Source organism: Phaethon aethereus (assembly GCF_964289735.1).
Source record: "Phaethon aethereus genome assembly, chromosome: 7".
Lineage (NCBI taxonomy): Eukaryota > Metazoa > Chordata > Aves > Phaethontiformes > Phaethontidae > Phaethon > Phaethon aethereus.
In genome coordinates, this window is record NC_138583.1 from 41,580,774 (window position 1) to 41,597,745 (window position 16,972).

General features: G+C 42.1%; 1 protein-coding gene across 1 annotated transcript in view; it reads left to right on the plus strand.

The window, feature by feature from the left end:
• INPP5A (inositol polyphosphate-5-phosphatase A) overlaps positions 1–16,972 on the plus strand; it is a gene marked incomplete at both ends in the record, with an annotated part of 254,642 nt that overhangs the window by 151,013 nt on the left and 86,657 nt on the right. The window contains 2 exons of the mRNA XM_082001927.1: positions 2,897–2,949; positions 11,706–11,825. Coding sequence (XP_081858053.1) covers positions 2,897–2,949; positions 11,706–11,825 — 173 coding nt within the window. The remainder of the gene's footprint in view (positions 1–2,896; positions 2,950–11,705; positions 11,826–16,972) is intronic.

The following is a 16,972-nucleotide window of genomic DNA, read 5'->3' on the forward strand; positions in this document are numbered from 1 at the left end:
CTCAAAACCCAACTGGATATGGCTCTAAGAAACATGATCTAGTTGGCCCTGTTTTAATGTTACATCTTTTGAAGTACCTGTTATGTTGCTGAAGAGGAAAATAGCAAATGAAAAATGACAGCTTGATTGAAGACATTATCTTGGGCCACACCATAGGCTTGGACTATTTGATTTTAAGTTCTATGTATTGTTCTTCAGTGACTAAAAGTTCAATATAGTTATTTTTAAGAATGAAATGGCAGAGCTCCCCTTTTTTGATTGAGATTAGATTTAAGTTAATTTTGAATGCTTTTAGCGTTTAACTTTTTCATTTTTGAAAATTCAGTTTTTCTTTGTAATAAATGTTGGCATTTTGCCAAATCTCAGCTTGTAACTGTGCTGTCATGATCATCACAGAAACTGCGAATAGACGAGACTGTATTGGGTTATGGGATTTGTAGTTCAGCCACAAAAGCCAGACCATTAGGAAGATTTGGCGTGTTAGCCCTCCAGCCAGCCATTCCCTGACTGACCAGAGTGACTGCTGGATCTACAGAAGAGGTTATTTTTCGGTGCTGGAAAAAAAAATATTTACAGTACGTACTTTACAAGTACGTACTTGTTCACAGTCACCACAGAGTTTTTCTCAGAGCTGCAGCTTAAGAAAAATCAAAAGTTGAGGTCTTCTAAGACAAAAGTAATAAGGACTCAGAGAAATTATTCCCCTCTGAATGTATCCGTCAGCTGGATTTCAGAGTAGTGAACTGTTGGGATTTCCTCCCTGAATATGACCTTATTAGACCTAGGCAAATTTACTTGCTTTCAAAAGCCCAAATTCATAAACTATTTAAGCACCTATAAGCATCAACAAACAACTGATGTTAATTACTCAATATCTCAAAAACGCTTACCCCCCGATCTGTAGTTACAGAATCAATGCAGTCAGCTGCCAGGAGTCACCAGACAGATCTGCACAGGGTGGTGTTGGAAACTTCACGTATGCTCGGAAGAGAAGTCCATTTATTCTGGATAATCCTTCTGGGTTTAGGAGGTTTTTCTCCTGTTGTGTATAGGAAATCTTTACATTTGGCTAAACATTTATTTTATTCCCTCTTAATATAAGTCCTGTGAGTTACTGAAAGCCAGCTGTAGGTAGACATATGTCAAGAACAGAAGAAAGCTATTCGTTGTGTGTCCACAGTATCAAAATAGGAATTTTGATTCACTGCGTAAAGGACTTCATTGTTAGTCACCGATCTTGGACTCGGCGGTCCTGAGAGGGCCACTTCCTTGTGCTGCCTGCTGCTGTAGCAATGCAAAGCTGATAGAATTGTGCAGGAAAAGCCTCCAACCCTTCTTTGCCAGGGCCAGCACAGCTGGGTCCTCAGCAAAGCAGCCAAGCTGCAATTTTCACTGCGGCTCTTGCGATAAAATTTGGCTCTAGGAGTCTGTGTAGGAAGGTCCCACAAGCCTGCAGAAAGGTGATTCTGAAATGGCCATCTGAAGTAAGAAATACTGAAAACAGGTTTCCCAATATCGGGAGTACATAACACTCCATAAATTTTGTAGACAATTTTTTACTTCTTAGTTTTGTAGCATGTAGGTAACAGTTTTTCCACAAAAGTGCAAGCTCTGAAGTTGGGTGCAATCCGGGAAATAAGCTGTCAGTTACAGGTAACTTTTCACATTTTCCTGGGTTTGGATAGAAGAGAACAACTACATACCAGTAAATAGTTTTCACATTCAAGCTTTCAAGAGTAAGCTATTGTTTATGCAGTAGAATAAACACTTTAAAATCTTCTTAAGCATATTTAGAGTGCAAGGAGAACCCCAGTAGGAAAGGGGCCCTGGTAAAGGAGTGGTGTTAGGTCTGGCTGGTCCCAACAGTGGCTACCGTGTTTGTGCCTGAAGCGGGGAGGAGGTGGGAGGTGGGTAACTGGTACCTGAAGGGCCATTAGGAAGCAGCCCACTCAGGTTTTGCAAAGCGCTTCACTATCTCAGCAGTATTTGGGGTGTTAAAATTTCGTGAGGACTGTGTTCACAGCGAGGTGGATAAATACATCCCCCAAGTCTCTTCTGAAGGCAGTGCCTTAGGAGAGCGGTACCCCTGAACTGGGGGGATGCTTTGCTGTGGTTGGCACTTTACTCATAATAAGGAGTTGCAGTCTTCTGCTACACAATCACTGACATCATTATTTAGGCCTGTCTGGTGCAATATTCATTACCAGAGAACATTAGCCCAGCCCCACATTCATTGTTAACAGTAAATAAATAGGATGCAGAAACATGTCTTTTTGTGGGAGGCTGTAATTCATGGCAGTGGCTTAGGAGTGGTGCTGAAAAAATCCTTTTGCTGTATCGTAAGTGCCATATGTTGGCATGAGCTGATTTGTGGCTTTCTTGTGGACACTGCAGTTTTGATAAATGTAATGTTTTACCATTATTTAAATTCCCCTTAACTTTTATAGAAATATCGGGTGGGTTGGCTCAGCAGGAGAAATAGCTTTCTAGCACATCTCATTCATTTTAATTTGATGTAAATCTCTGATGACATTTTACAGTTCAGGTAAAATTACAAAGAAGCTGAGACATTTGTGCATAGGCAGTAAGAATTTGCTGGTTTAGGGTAAGCATAAATACATTTGTAAAGCTTTCTTAATTGGTTATCTTTCATCTATAAACAACTACCAGGCCTTATATTAATTTACACGTAAGTTTTTAATTGCTGCAGGAGCAAAAATACAAATAATTCCAGGATTTATGAGAGACACAATATATGTTTTCATGGTACCGTGGTTGGTAGTGCTTATTAGCTACAGCGTGTGGATGAACTTTGTTTTATTTTGTTCTCTGTATAAGTACACTTCACAGTAATCCTTTACTTAAGGTGACTGATTGTTATTTTTTCATTTTTCAGTGCAAGTGGTCCAGAAAAGGTTTCATTCGAACAAGATGGTGTATTACTGATTGGTAAGTTGCATCTTTTAAGTTATTTCTGATAATATGTATATTATGTATGTTTTTGTTAACAACTATTTCAAAGAAGGTATTCATATGTATAGATCAGTCTATTCATAGAGCAGATTAGTTCTGAAACAGTTGCTTTGCTTTATTATTTATTGAACACATAATGCTCAGTAAGTCGTAATGATGCATAGCAAAATGTGATGTTAATATTCACATGTATGTGCAGTTAACATGGGATAATTCAGGTCATAAGCAACCTCTCAATCAAGCATGATCAAAAAAGCTTGGTGTCTGTGACCAAGGCCACAGCAGTCACAGTGTGGTGCTAAAGGCTTCCCCCATGACTGCTCCCCATCATGCCTGATACAGCCAAGGCTCTACAGCATCTCGCCTCGGTCAGATACCTGTGCCTGGGTGTATGCAGCCCTCACCTCTGGGATTTCTGAGGAAAGAGATTGTTCTCTAAACTCTTTAAGCCAGCCCTTTAAGCCCAGTCAGGTTTCCACTGAAGTCAGTGGAGGGGCCGTATCTTTAAGGAATGCTGCTTTTTCAAACCAGTTCCTACTATATGTATTTGATGGGTGGACTGTTGGGTGGATGAGGAAGTGGCTGGATGGTCGCATCCAAAGGGTAGTGGTCAATGGTTCGATGTCCAGATGGAGATAGGGGATGAGGGGTGTCCCTCAAGGGTTGGGACCAGTACTGTTTAATGTCTTCATCAATGACATAGACAGTGGGATCGAGTGCACCCTCAGCAAGTTTGCAGGTGACACCAAGCTGAGTGGTGCAGTTGACATGCCTGAGGGACGGGATGCCATCCAGAGGGATCTGGACAAGCTCAAGGAATGCGCCTGTGTGAACCTCATGAGGTTCAACAAGGCCAGCAGGGTCCTGCACCTGGGTCGGGACAACTCCCAGTGTCAGTACAGGCTGGGGGATGAAGGGATGGAGAGCAGCCCCATGGAGAAGGACTTGGGAGTACTGGTGGATGAAGAGCTGGACATGAGCTGGCAACATGCTCTCACAGCCCAGAAGGCCAACGGTGTCCTGGGCTGCACCCAAAGCCACGTGGCCAGCAGGGCGAGGGAGGGGATTCTGCCCCTCTGCCCCGCTCTGGAGAGACCCCCCTGCAGTGCTGCGTCCAGCTCTGGAGCCGTCGGCACAGGAAAGACATGGACCTGCTGGAGCGGAGCCAGAGGAGGCCCCAGCAATGCTCCGAGGGCTGGAACAGCTCTGCTGGGAGGCCAGGCTGGGAGAGCTGGGGGGGCTCAGCCTGGAGCAGAGAAGGCTCCGGGGAGACCTTCCTGCAGCTGCCAGGGCTGAGGGGGGCTGATAAGACAGATGGGGACTGACTTTTTACCAGGGCCTGTAGTGATAGGACAAGGGGTGATGGTTTTAAATTAAAAGAGGGCAGATCTAGACTAGATATAAGGAATAAATTTTTGACGGTGAGGATGGTGAAACTCTGTCCCAGGTTGCCCAGAGAGGTGGGAGATGCCCCATCCCTGGAAACGTCCCAGGTCAGGTTGGATGGGGCTCTGAGCAACCTGCTCGAGTTGGGGATGTCCCTGCTCATGGCTTGCATGGGGGTTGGACTAGGTGACCTTTAAAGGTCCCTTCCAACCCAAACTATTCTATGATTCTATATTACTTTCACCGGAACAGGACTTTTTATTTACAACTTATAAAAAGTTGTATTCAGGTCAGGATTCCTATTTTAAAGCCAAGGCACAGTCGTGTTCTCTGTGACATTGCTTATTTTCATCCTAGAGTAGAGTAAAGCACGTGGGAGCCCAGCAATCACTAGTAGGGTTTGATGGAGGTGCAGCAGAGAGCAGGCAGCACACCTCTTATCCATGTGCTTATAGACTGCTGAGGAAACATCCCACTGAGCAAGACTTATTTAAGTTCAATGTAACCTGGCCGTCATCAAAGCAGAGGGAGTTCCTGATAAGATGTGCTGTGAAAGTCTACAGGAGAAACAAACAATTTTTGCTTTTGGGATCATCCAACAGCCTAAAGAGTTCGGGGCTGAGGGGAGCTGACAACTATATGAAAATAGAAGTTGAACGTCATTATAGTGTTACACGCTAGATCACTGTCTTTGGAAAAAGCAGTGACAACTGGTCTTAACAAGAGATGTATCTCATAACTGAAGCTATTTAGTATCTGTGTTTGAAAATGCTATCTTTAATAACAATTAATAGTACTAACAGCAGTAGTGTATGTTGAGGGGAGCAGCTGATTGTGCAAAACACTATACCCAAGAGAGCTTGAACATTTTCCTTGTCTTAACACAAGGAGAACACAATAAACCCTAGTCCTACCTGGAAATCTAACCATACATTTTTACGATTTAGTCACAATTTTGGTCTTTACTGCTTATTTATATTATAGTCACCTAAATATATGTGAACATTCAACTTTTTTCCCTTCCTCCTGTGGTCTTTTCACATCTTAAAATTGTAAGTTTGATGAATGTTCACACAGGCTTACTTTTGAGTGCAGAACAGTGTTCTTGCTTATTTGCATAAGCGTGTTTATTAGATTAAGCAAACAGTTTGTGAAAAATGAAAAAGCAGCAGGTTTTCTCCTTTTACAGACTCTTGACCCAGAAATCAGGCAAGCAGCTATAGGATAATGTAGGTTCTTGTAATTTTTCTAGATCCATATGACATGGCATGTGATTCCAGCAGTAGAGATCTGCACCAATTTCTGATCTGGCCTTTCCTCTTATATCATGACTTTTCCAGTTTCTGTCTCTCCTGTCCTCTTGGATTTCCTTTTTGCAGAAAAAATAATGTGAATTTATTTTTAGGTCTTTCCAAGAAAAAAATGTTCTTCGGAGATAGATTTAAAGGAAATGTTTTCTTGCAGGTTGGTATTAAAAAAGGATAGTTCTTGGAAGGAGCAGTCTGTAGCTAGATGTTCTGATCAGATAATATATTATACTTATGTTTCCTAAGGGTATATTGGGAAGTAAGAGTGAGGAGACTCACAGCTTTTTCTAATCTGTAATGAGGTGAATTATGGTGGTAGTTTTGTGTCTGGAATAGTCTGCAATTATGATCCACATGATCTAATGAGATCTCAGATATTTCTTATGACATGTTAAAGAGGCAAGTTACTCTGAACAATTTCTGGAGAAGGAAAGTGAAATATTACAGAAAATACAGGGAGTTAGAAAATGCATCTAATTAGGTCTGAGTAGATAATGTGTCTCTTCATGGTATAGTAAGTGTTTAAACCCAGTCTGTGTGCATATGCATATGAACAAAGTTCTGGCCTTTTCATAATCATGACTTTCAATCTATACATTTCTATATGCTAATAGTTCAATAAAAATACAGCCAGCACACTTCTTGTTAATACTTCTGTGTGAATCCTTGAAAGGAGCTATTAACTTTCCCTGCCTAGGAAAACATCATTATAGAATGTACCTCATGCCAAAACAGAGGGCTTCCAAAAACCTCCAAAAGTGACCTTAAAAGATTTCAGAGAGCTGTCCTCTTTTTCCTCCTCTGTGATTCAGTGATCTGCCCCAGTTGAGTTCCTCTGTGAATCCAGATTTTTCACATCCATTATTCTTCATTAGCTTATCTTTAGTGTGAATGAAGAATTAAGGAATCTTGGGGCACTCAGAGATTTCATTTTAAGAAAAAATGAGAGAGAACTGCATAACTACATGCGCTTTTTTTCCCCCTTTTTTTTAAGTATAGTGAATATAAGGGGAAGTGGTTCTTAGTGTTATTGTGTTAATAGGTGCAAAATAGTGCCCTGAATGCATTACAGTCTTAAATACAGTTTACATATATAGTTTATATTTGGTAGGGAGGATGGAGTAGAGAATACATGTATAAAACGTAGGTATGGCACCAACCTGGGAGTGTTTGCAAGTATATCAGAGGTCAGAATCAGCAATCAAAATTGTTTTGATATTTTAGAGAAAGTAGGATTGCAAGATTAAAGTCAGGGAAGTGCAAAGCATTGCACTTTGTGAGGAGAATTCAAAAGCACAAATACAATATTGGGAATAATTGACTCATTACCCATACTGTAGAAAAGGATCAAGGGAGAAGAAGTTGAATATGGTTCATTATTGTCTTACTGAGATGTGTTAATAGATACCTCATGTGAAGGACATGAAGGGGGGATGGTATGGTAATTATTTAATTGAGTGCTGCCAAGGCCTTTGATAGAGTACTCTGTCTTGTTTTGAGTGCTCTGCTTTAGGTAAGCTGGAAAAAAACAGGAGACTCAAGAATGGTAGGAGTATTTGAGTAGGAGTTGAAAAAATTCGGCTTGCCACATCTGGGAGACTGGTTGCCTCAGAAGGGCCAGAAGGAAATCAGTTTCATTTGCAGGAAAACAGGTAATATGATGAAAGTTTTAATTTAAGGACAGGGAATTGGTAGGTGGGAGGTCCTTCATTAGCAAGTTTTAAGAACAAGCAGCTTTTAGGCAGATGGGGATAGACGCCGTCACACAGGAGCAGAGTTCGTGACGTGAGGTCTCTCCCTGTTCATCCTTCAGACAGGAATGGACAGCTCAAGCCACCATCTCCAGGTTATGTTTTGTAGTTATGTACAAATTACGTATCTCAATACGAAGGTTAGTAGGACTACTTTATCATCACTGTGAGTTCATTCAGCAAGATAAGCTATTCCCTGTAGCCAAAAAAACCCCACCAGTATCTTCGGAAGAGGCCTTCATGCCAGCTGCTTGATCTCTTGACCTGCGGGTCTTTATCGTGCATTCGCGTTTTGACTGCCATTACTTGCTGTGTCCGAATCTGTTCCCTGACTCCATCACAGTTGGGGAAGTCTTCCTGTGCACAGCCTGGGGTTTCTGCTTCATACCCCTCTGCCAAAGTCTGTTCCCATGTTCTCGCTGGCAGGCTGCAAACTCCCTTTTGAACATGAGGTACGTTTTCCTTCTCTGTTTTTTTTTTATCTCCACACTGAACTCTCATACAAGAGATGTCTGTGCACAGGACTAGTAATGCAAAGTCAGTATGATTTAGGTGTTTGTTCAGATTCAAAATGCTTGTCTCCTATAAAGGGAAAAACTGGTTTTTAAAGCTGAAATCCCAGGCAAGGTAATACAGTCAGATGATGGGGCTGAGCTCTGTTTCACCTCACAGACAGGACTGAAAACTCACTAAATAAACCTTTCATTAGCAGTAAGGCCAAGGGAGAGGGAAGACACCAAGATGGCATTCAGTGGATTTTTCTGGGAAGAGGCAGCTTGAAATCCAGAGATGGCTCTGGGCTAAGCCCAAATGGTGTTCATCAGTGAAGGAGAGAAAGGAGAATGTGTGTTTTATTGCTTTATCTAGTAGCATCTCTGCATTTAGCTTATCCTAAGGTGGAGAACGCATGGTTTTGGAGCCCTTCGCAAAATCATTGGTATGTGTCTGCAACTACTACTGAAGATAAGAGCTGCCAAAAAGGGTGTAGCCACAAAATACCCAGTGCCTGGAAGAGCAGCGCTTGGATGAGGAGCATTTCTGTGGCCATCAGCATTGTTTCAAGGGGTCTCAGACAGGAAAACCAAGAACTCGCATATCTGTGAAGTGGAGCTCACAGAGATCCTTCATCCGTGGAGTATGCCTGACCTGCCAATGACAGGAACAGTACTGAAGCATACTGGGACAGAAAGCTTAAAACGGGTCTAGCATGACCACCCCCATCCTGCCTAAAAATGTCAGTGAGAGTGGACTTTGATTAGAGCTGTGGCAGTTTCATTTTGCCTCCATTCTTCCCATAACGTCTTTTCTCATTTAAGTGCTGGCTACTTTCGATCAGCTACAACCACATTTTGCCAACATTTTTTTCTGAATTTGAGAATAAAGCATTTTAAATAGCCTTGTTTCTTGTTACAGTCCTCTAGGACAGACTTACCTGTGTTCTGGCACGTAATTTCTGTTTCTTCATAGTTTAAAAGAAGTTTAAAGAAATCTATTCAATTATACCCAGAAAATTTTTTACCCTTGTCAGTCCAGGCCTAGTGTAATAATTATTATTAGCGTTTGTGGAACCTACCCAAAATGTATTTTTTGAAACACTAACGAAAATTGCATCCTCAAGATGATTTACATCATATTATACATTTACGTGTTACACATGTAGGAGCTAACGGGGCACACCACTTTGTGTAGGTGCTGGAGGGACCTCTTTTCGAAAACATAATGTTGTCAATGCTATCCCTCGAGTATCCCTTTTGGAGCCTCATAGGACACACCTTTCCTTCAGTCCCTCAATGCTGTATGCAGGAATTCCTGCATACACTGGTTTATTTGAGGGATTTTTGTTGGGTTGGGTGGTGTAGCTAAACCTGTGTGAAAAGAGTATTCAAAGTTTTCTGGTTTCATTGTGACTTGCCATGTCCCATCACCAAAAGAGCTTAATAGCAAAGCAATGAGACGATAGAGTTTTTAAAAATGCAGACCAGGTCTCTAGGACACAAAAAGCCACTAGAAGTGACAGCTTGTATGTGATTAATGTAGGTGACGATAGGAAATTCCTCTGTCTGGACGTGCTTATAACAGAAAATTCCTTCTATGTGAAGGTTTTCTGCCACAGTGAAAAGTGGGATTATGTGAGGTGATTTAAGGTACAAGAATATAGTTGCATACAGGAACATTGTAAGGCTAGCAGTATTATTATTATTGTTATTGTTAAAAATACTGTTGGTAGCCAAAATCAGTCAAGTGTTGTGTAGTCTCACAGCAAATTCCAGTCCTGTGTCAAGGAACTTAGGCACTAACACTGGATAGCTGTCACAGCAAACGGCTGGGAGAAAGGGGGGGACACGTAGTGATCGCAGGAAGTCATGGCCTGCTAGAGTCAGCGCAGCGGAGCGGGCTCAGGGTGCTGGAGCACCCCTCCTGCGAGGCCAGGCTGGGAGAGCCGGGGGGTCCGCCTGGAGCAGAGAAGGCTCTGGGGAGACCTTCCTGCAGCTGCCAGTATACGAAGGGGGCTTACAGGAGAGACAGGGAGAGACTCTTACAAAGGCCTGTAGTGACCGGGCAAGGGGCAACGGTTTTAAAGTGGAAGAGGGTAGGTTTAGACTGGGCATAAGGAGGGACTTTCTACAATGAGGGCGGTGAGGCACTGGGACAGATCACCCAGAGAAGTTGTGGATGCCCCATCATTGGAAGTGTTCAAGGCCAGGTTGGACGGGGCTTTGAGCAGCCTGGTCTAGTGGAAGGTGTCCCTGCCCATGGCAGAGGGGTTGGAACTAGGCAGTCTTTAAAGGTCCTTTCCAACCCAAACCTGCGATTCTAGAATTTAGCTTTTCTGCAGGGGAGAAAAAGAAGGTATTTCTGTTTCACGGGGGTCTGAAGTTGGTTTCACTGATTAAGAAGGAACTTCCAGAATATCCCTATTTCTTTTGTCCTCAACCAAACCAAATCCATAGATTTTCCATAGAAGCAATATTCTTTTCAGAAATCTGTTCTGTCAGTCTTCGGCCATTCCACAAGGCAGACGCTGGGCACTGTAGCATCAGTCCTCGACTCCTGCTGTTCCTCCTGGAGGGCAGAGCTCCCAAAGCCGAGACACCATCTACCCCTTTACCAGCGCCAGTAAAGGCAGGGGATGTCAATTCAGTGGGCTTTGGCTGAGCCGGGCCGCAGCCGGTGGACGGAGCACTGTCTGCCCCCCTGCCTCCTGCAGAGTAGCAAAGGGGGAGTTAATACTCCTGTCTTTCAGGTTAGGAAGCAAAGCAGTGAAAGCTTACGAATTTTACTGCTTTTCTGAAGCTAGCTCCTCATCCAAGTGTTACGAGGAGTGGCTGAGAGAACCAGAGTGGGTTAGTCCGGAGGCTGAGGGGAGCCCTCATCGCTCTACAGCTGCCTGAGAGGGGGTTGTGGTGAGGTGAGTGTCCGTTACTTCTCCCAAGTAACAAGTGGTAGAACGAGAGGAAACGGCTTCAGGTTGCACCAGGGGAGGTTTAGATTGATTATTAGGAAAAAATTCTTCACCGAAAGGGCTGTCAAGCATTGGAACAAGCTGCCCAGGGAGGTGGCTGAGTCAGCATCTCCAGAGGTATTTAAAAGGCGTATAGATATGGCACTTAGGGACGTGGTTTAGTGGTGGACTTGGCAGTGCTAGGCTTACGGTTGGACTCGATGATGTTAAAGATCTTTTCCAACCTAAATGATTCTGTGATTCTGTGATCTTGCAGGCACAGTCCGAGTTAAACGGCCTGTGTCCTCTTCCCAACCAAAGTGATGTGTGGGTGGACCACTACTATCTTGGCATTCTTCACACAGGGACAGATAAGGAGTTGCAATGATATGATTTAGCCTTTAATGTCAGTAAAATTCTCCTGTCAGTAGCTTTTCATTTTGTTTATTGCAAAGTCATAGTTCTACTAGATATTTATCTACAGCTTCATAAACTTGAAATTGTTAGTTTACACATTCAATTTTGTTTTTAAAATACTCTAGTGAGAGGGTACTGCTTGATTTCTGTGAATTGCAACTGCCAAATAGCTTTTCTTTTTCATATTATGCATATTTTAAGCAAAAGCCTAGATGCAGTCTTACCTGTGGATGAGTTGTCATAAGTTTGTTGGTAGTCTTTGGTAATTTTCTGATGATGATAGCTTAATTTGCACTGTCTGTGTGAGTAAATATTATGGTAACGTAAGAGAATACTGTAAGTGTTACTATGTTGAATGCTTTGCTGATGCAACAAATGTTTTTTTATTTTATGCTGAATCCTTTTTTTTTTTTTCCTTTTTTGTCATAGTGCCTTTGACTTGGTAAACATTCATCTTTTCCATGATGCTTCCAATTTAATTGCGTGGGAAACAAGCCCATCGGTTTACTCAGGAATACGGCATAAGGCTCTTGGCTATGTACTTGATAGGTATGTATCAGCCTTTACTAGCCTCTTTCAGTCTTCTGTGTTCGTAAGCAGAATATAAAAGATGTTTCAAAAGGCATACACACAAATGTAGAGATTTTTATTCTGTGAACTGAAAATGGTCACTTCTTATTAGAGTTTTCTAGACAGTGCCAGTTACAGATGAGTTCATGACACATATTGTTTTAAGCTAAATTACTGAGATTGGAGAATCTCTCTGAAGTCACCAGAACTTGTAGAGTAGAAAGCACATTTATCTTTTAAATGTGTTAGATTAGCTTCTTTTTAGTCTGCGTGGAGTCTAATAAAGCTGCCATTCAAGTATGTTTTCAGTTACAGAATAATAGAATAATTCTGGTTGGAAAGGACCTCTGGGAGTCTCTTGTTCATCCTCCTGCTCAGAGCAGAGCTGACTTCAACATCAGATCGAGTTGTTCAGGGCTTATCCAGCTGAGCTTTGAAAAGCTCCATGCATGGTGATCTGTAGCTTCCCTGGGCCACCCCTTACTGTGTTTGACTACCCTCATTATGAAACTTTTTCTCCCTAACATCCAGTCAGAATTTCTCTCAAAGCAGTTTGTGTCCATCACCCCTCATCTTCTGGTGTGTATTGCTGAGAAGAATTTGGCTCTGTCTTTTCTGTAACTACCAAATGGATAAAGCCAGCAACAAAATCCTCCCATAGCCATCTTTTCTGTAAACTGAACAAATCCAGCTCTCAGCTTCTCCTTGTAAGTCATGAGCTCCAACCCCCTCAACATATTAAACCCTGTGGTGTTTTAATCTCTATACAAGCTGAATGCAGTAGGCAGCTAATCTTTTTCAGGCAGCAACACAGCATTTGTGTGCAGTCATCACTGTTATTAATAACGTCGTGGTTTATAATGGTGTTACAGAGTTGATTCATCTACTAGGTGGTACAATACAGAGGATAGTCCCAGAAATACCCAACAATTTACAGCTGCCCTAATTAGCGGTTATAAAGTCAAAAAAAAATACAGCTTTTTCTTCAGTAAGAAAAAATTATTCCTGCATGGGCATAGGTGTATTGGCAAAGGAAGTAGGTATTTCCTGTACAAGGTACTTCTTGACTTCGTGTTTGCCTGAGAAATAGACCTTTAAAGCATCTCTTCTAAGCAGCCATGGCATACACTGCAATTGTGGCATGAGATGGTACTTAAAACAAACTGCTTAGGCTGGAGAAAGTAAAAGCAGAACGCTTTACGTGTTGTTTTCCTGCCCCGCTCCCTGGTGTCCGGTGGCCCGTGGCTGCCTCTGGCAGTGGTGCCGCGGGCGCTGGCACATGCCAGGCTCGGAGCGCTCTCTGCAACGAGACCCCAGGCGAGCGCGGGGCTGCTGCTGCCCTTCTCCATAGCGAAGCTTGGGCAAGGGTCACACGGCTGGTCTCACCGTGGGGCCCCGAGCGCTGTGGCATGGGAAGTGCCAGCCCAGCCGGTGGGTGCTGACCCCCATCCCACCGCCCAAGGCCAGCGCTGGGTGCCGCGTCGGTGGCGAGGGCTAGCGCGCTGCGGCTAGCCGAGGGGAGGAGAGCAAGTGCCCGGGGCTCACGGGGAGTCGTTGCTCAGCATGACTTAGGCCGTGGCCAAGGGGGCTGAAAGGAAGGACGGGTTTGATGTGTCTCTTCCTTCTGGCGTTTGCTTGCGGCCATCCCTGTGTATGGCAAACGCAGTGAGGAATCCCCTGCCGACAAGTAGCTGTTTACTCTCATGACTCTTTCTGGCGGCAGTCTAGAAGTTAAAGACACTCCTGAACCAAATTAAGTTATATGTTGAAAAATAGCTTTGCATATGCAGTGTTGTCATTTTTCCCTATGTAGCTTTTCACTGAAAAAGGTTTTGAAATCTGCAGCGGAGTATGAATACATTTTCAATCACATTCTATGCAAAGTTTTATTTCTTTCTCTAAGTTCTATCTCATTTAAAGACAGGCAGACATTTTAGCAGAAGAGACTGCTTTGTCCGCTATGTATAAAGAAGTGCTTTTCCTGTGGACCCCAGCAGAGGGCTAGGTAGGAATTTCTCCAAAGTACACTTTTATTTTCACTTTTGGGAGTGATACAAAGATGGAGAGGAAAAATCCAGTATGTCTTCTCTTGTATCACTTGTAAAACCTGTTCAAAATCATCAGAAAGCACTGGAGGCACTTGGAAGGTTTGCAAATAGATAGCATGCAGTGGTTTGTAAAAGATCCCTTATTTAGGGAACAGAGACACAGTAAGATCAGGATCTGCTCTCAGTGCAGTTTGAGACACAGATTTTTGAGTTCTGTTACATAGAGCAGTGTGGGAAAGGCCTATTTTTATGTCATTTTTTCTTAGCTCCACTACTCTCCTCTCCTTTTCTTATGCTTTGCATGAGGGAACTTTAGCAAACCTGTATGAACCTTTTGCATTATTTATTGCACATTTGTTTACGGCATACAGTGTGCTTCATTAGCTAATTTTGGCTTTGGACCTCCCACGATGCCCTGGCAAGGGTAAGGTAATAAGACTGTAGTATTAGTGTCAGCTGTGGGTCAGAGATGTCATGATGGTATATCATTAAAATGTGACACTGCCAAAACCTGCTCCAACTCCCCTGTCCTTAGAAAAGAAAACCTTCGATTTTAGGTTGCACACTACTACTGTGAGCTTGCATTCGGATGAATTGTTCATTTTGAGAGAGCAGCCAGCCGCAGATCCGGACCTCCATAGTGAAATGATGGGCTGACTGGCACAAAAGGGGAGTTCTGTAAGAGCAGTGAATAATGGGAAACCCCTTTCATCGGCATTGCTAACCTTTTGGCAGCCACCAGCAAACTCTATTCTGATCTGCTGATTGGGGAGGACAATACACTGAAGCTCACTTTGAATGAATGCTACCACCAACAGTGTCCCCATTCAGAGGGTTTTGGGAACCATCTTTGACCATTGTTTGCCATCACTCCTTCAGACAGTAGGAAAAGGGAAAGTGAGAGCGTCTATAGGGGGAAAAGTACTTCTTTTCTTGGCTTTAATCTCTCTTTAAAGCTTCATAGATCTACATTTCCAGCTGAGCTACTGGAACTATGCTGTGTCAGATAAATACAGAAGAGAGAGGTTTCAAGCTGAGCTTTTAAATCCCCTTATCTGCATGAACTAATAATGCAGATTTAGTGCTGTTAAAAACAGAGACTGATAAGTCTTTTCCTTTAAAGCCTTTAAACTGCTAAAGAGCATTTAACAGCAATGCAGTTCAAACCCAGTGAACAATACTGAGAAGGAAAACAGTTTAATGAGCTAAACCTTCACTGAATGAAACAGGAACACCTTCTCACAGTTGATTTAGGTCACTGTGGGAGTAAGTGAAAGCGCAGTTCTGTTCACGCTGCATCTTCATAACCATGAATTAAGTACAGCCTTTTCATGTAAGGTAAAAACTATCACAGCAGTTTGAAATACAAAGAAGAAAAGAGTTTGCAAATAAAGCTCAAATGAATTAGTTTAACGGTTGAAATCATCAGGGAAGCTGGTTTCCCAAAAATATTTTAACTACAAGGGTTTAGCACATAGGCACAAAGCTGCGTAACATCTCTAAATTACTGAGAAGGGGAGAGGTTAAGGGGGGAAAACAAAGGAAGAAGTGTCAAGTGAATGATTTAAAGTTGCCGCTAAAAGTTTTCTCCTGAGGGAATCTATTAATAATCATAACAACACGTTTTGGGAGTAGAAAGGTTTGCTCTTACAATGGTGTTCTGAAGTGATTTAGCTTTAATAATGTTAAAAATTAATTATATAGCGAGAAGAATTCTTTTCAAGACAGCTAGCTGGTATGTGCTGAGCCAGATTGTTTTTAGTGCTTGCCATTTAGCAAGCATGAAGAAAATGTGGTGTTACATAGACTTTAAAGACTAAGAGAGTTGTAATTACACTGGTGTTAAGCAAATATTGGCTTGTATATTTACAAGTGTATATGTATACAGTGTTTATGTAGAAAATTGGCATGTGTAATGAGTCTTTGTCAATGCTGATGTTAACCCAAACTAAATTTCCAGAAGTCGGTTTCGTTATTCAAGATAGACACAGAGGCAATCTGTGTACTGAATTTGCTGAAAAAAACTGAATTTCCTTTATAAATGAGAATAAGAACACCTGCTTTATATTTTGTGGGGCAAAAAAATTCTTCCAGGCCCATTTTGGATAATTCCCATGTACAATTAGCCCCATTTGTATGATACTTTCATTTTTGTATTTTCTGAGATTGGAGGTTTTAAGCTAGACATGAGAGTAAGAAAGGAAATGTAGTTTACATTTTAGTTTGGTCTTTCATACATCTACTGTAATTAATGCTTGTGCATATGTCATATTAATTAATCATATTGGCATATTAGTAATGTCCTTTAGACACTTGCTGGGGAATAGTGTCTACTGAATGTAATAGCCTGGCTAGGGAATGAGTAGAAGTTGTAGGATAGGGTCCTTTAAAAGTATTAGAAGAGAGTTCGCGAAGGACAAGGACGTGAGATGTTAGCCTGATAATGTGGTTCTTGGTGTGCCAGCCATTTAAACTTCCTGAAATTATCTAGAGCGTTCAGATCCATAAAATGAATGTGTTTTTTTTTAAAGAAAGTGACAGTGCTCTTCTGTTTTCCTATTGAAACATTCCCTGGCCTAGTTCAACAGAAACATTTTTACATTACAACTGTGAAATCTTGGCATAAAGCTCCCCTTTGTGCCCTTCATTATTTTCTCACAAATATAGTCCATTGTCACATAGCTGAAGTTAATTTGATCAACATTGGGACATTTAACTTTTATGTCCGGTCAAAGGAGCTGTTTCATGCTCATTTTGGGTATTCAAAAGAAATGATTGCCAGAAAAATAATGTTACTATTAACAATTCAGAGCAATTAGTTTCCCAGGGAGAGGCGATGTGATGCACCGGCTCCACACAACTATTCTTTGTCATTTTATGGATGCTCATCAGTCAACTGTCACATCTTCTCAAAGACCCCTCCACTCTAAATGTTTCTCTTTGGGCTTTTCCCAGAACTAGCAGCTGAATGAGCAAAAGAAAAGCCACTTAGTTTCTAGGCAAAGGAAAACTTCACTCTAAAGATCTGGGTCATTTGAGAAGATCCTAGGACTAGCTCGCTTTTGGGAGCTTTGCGGG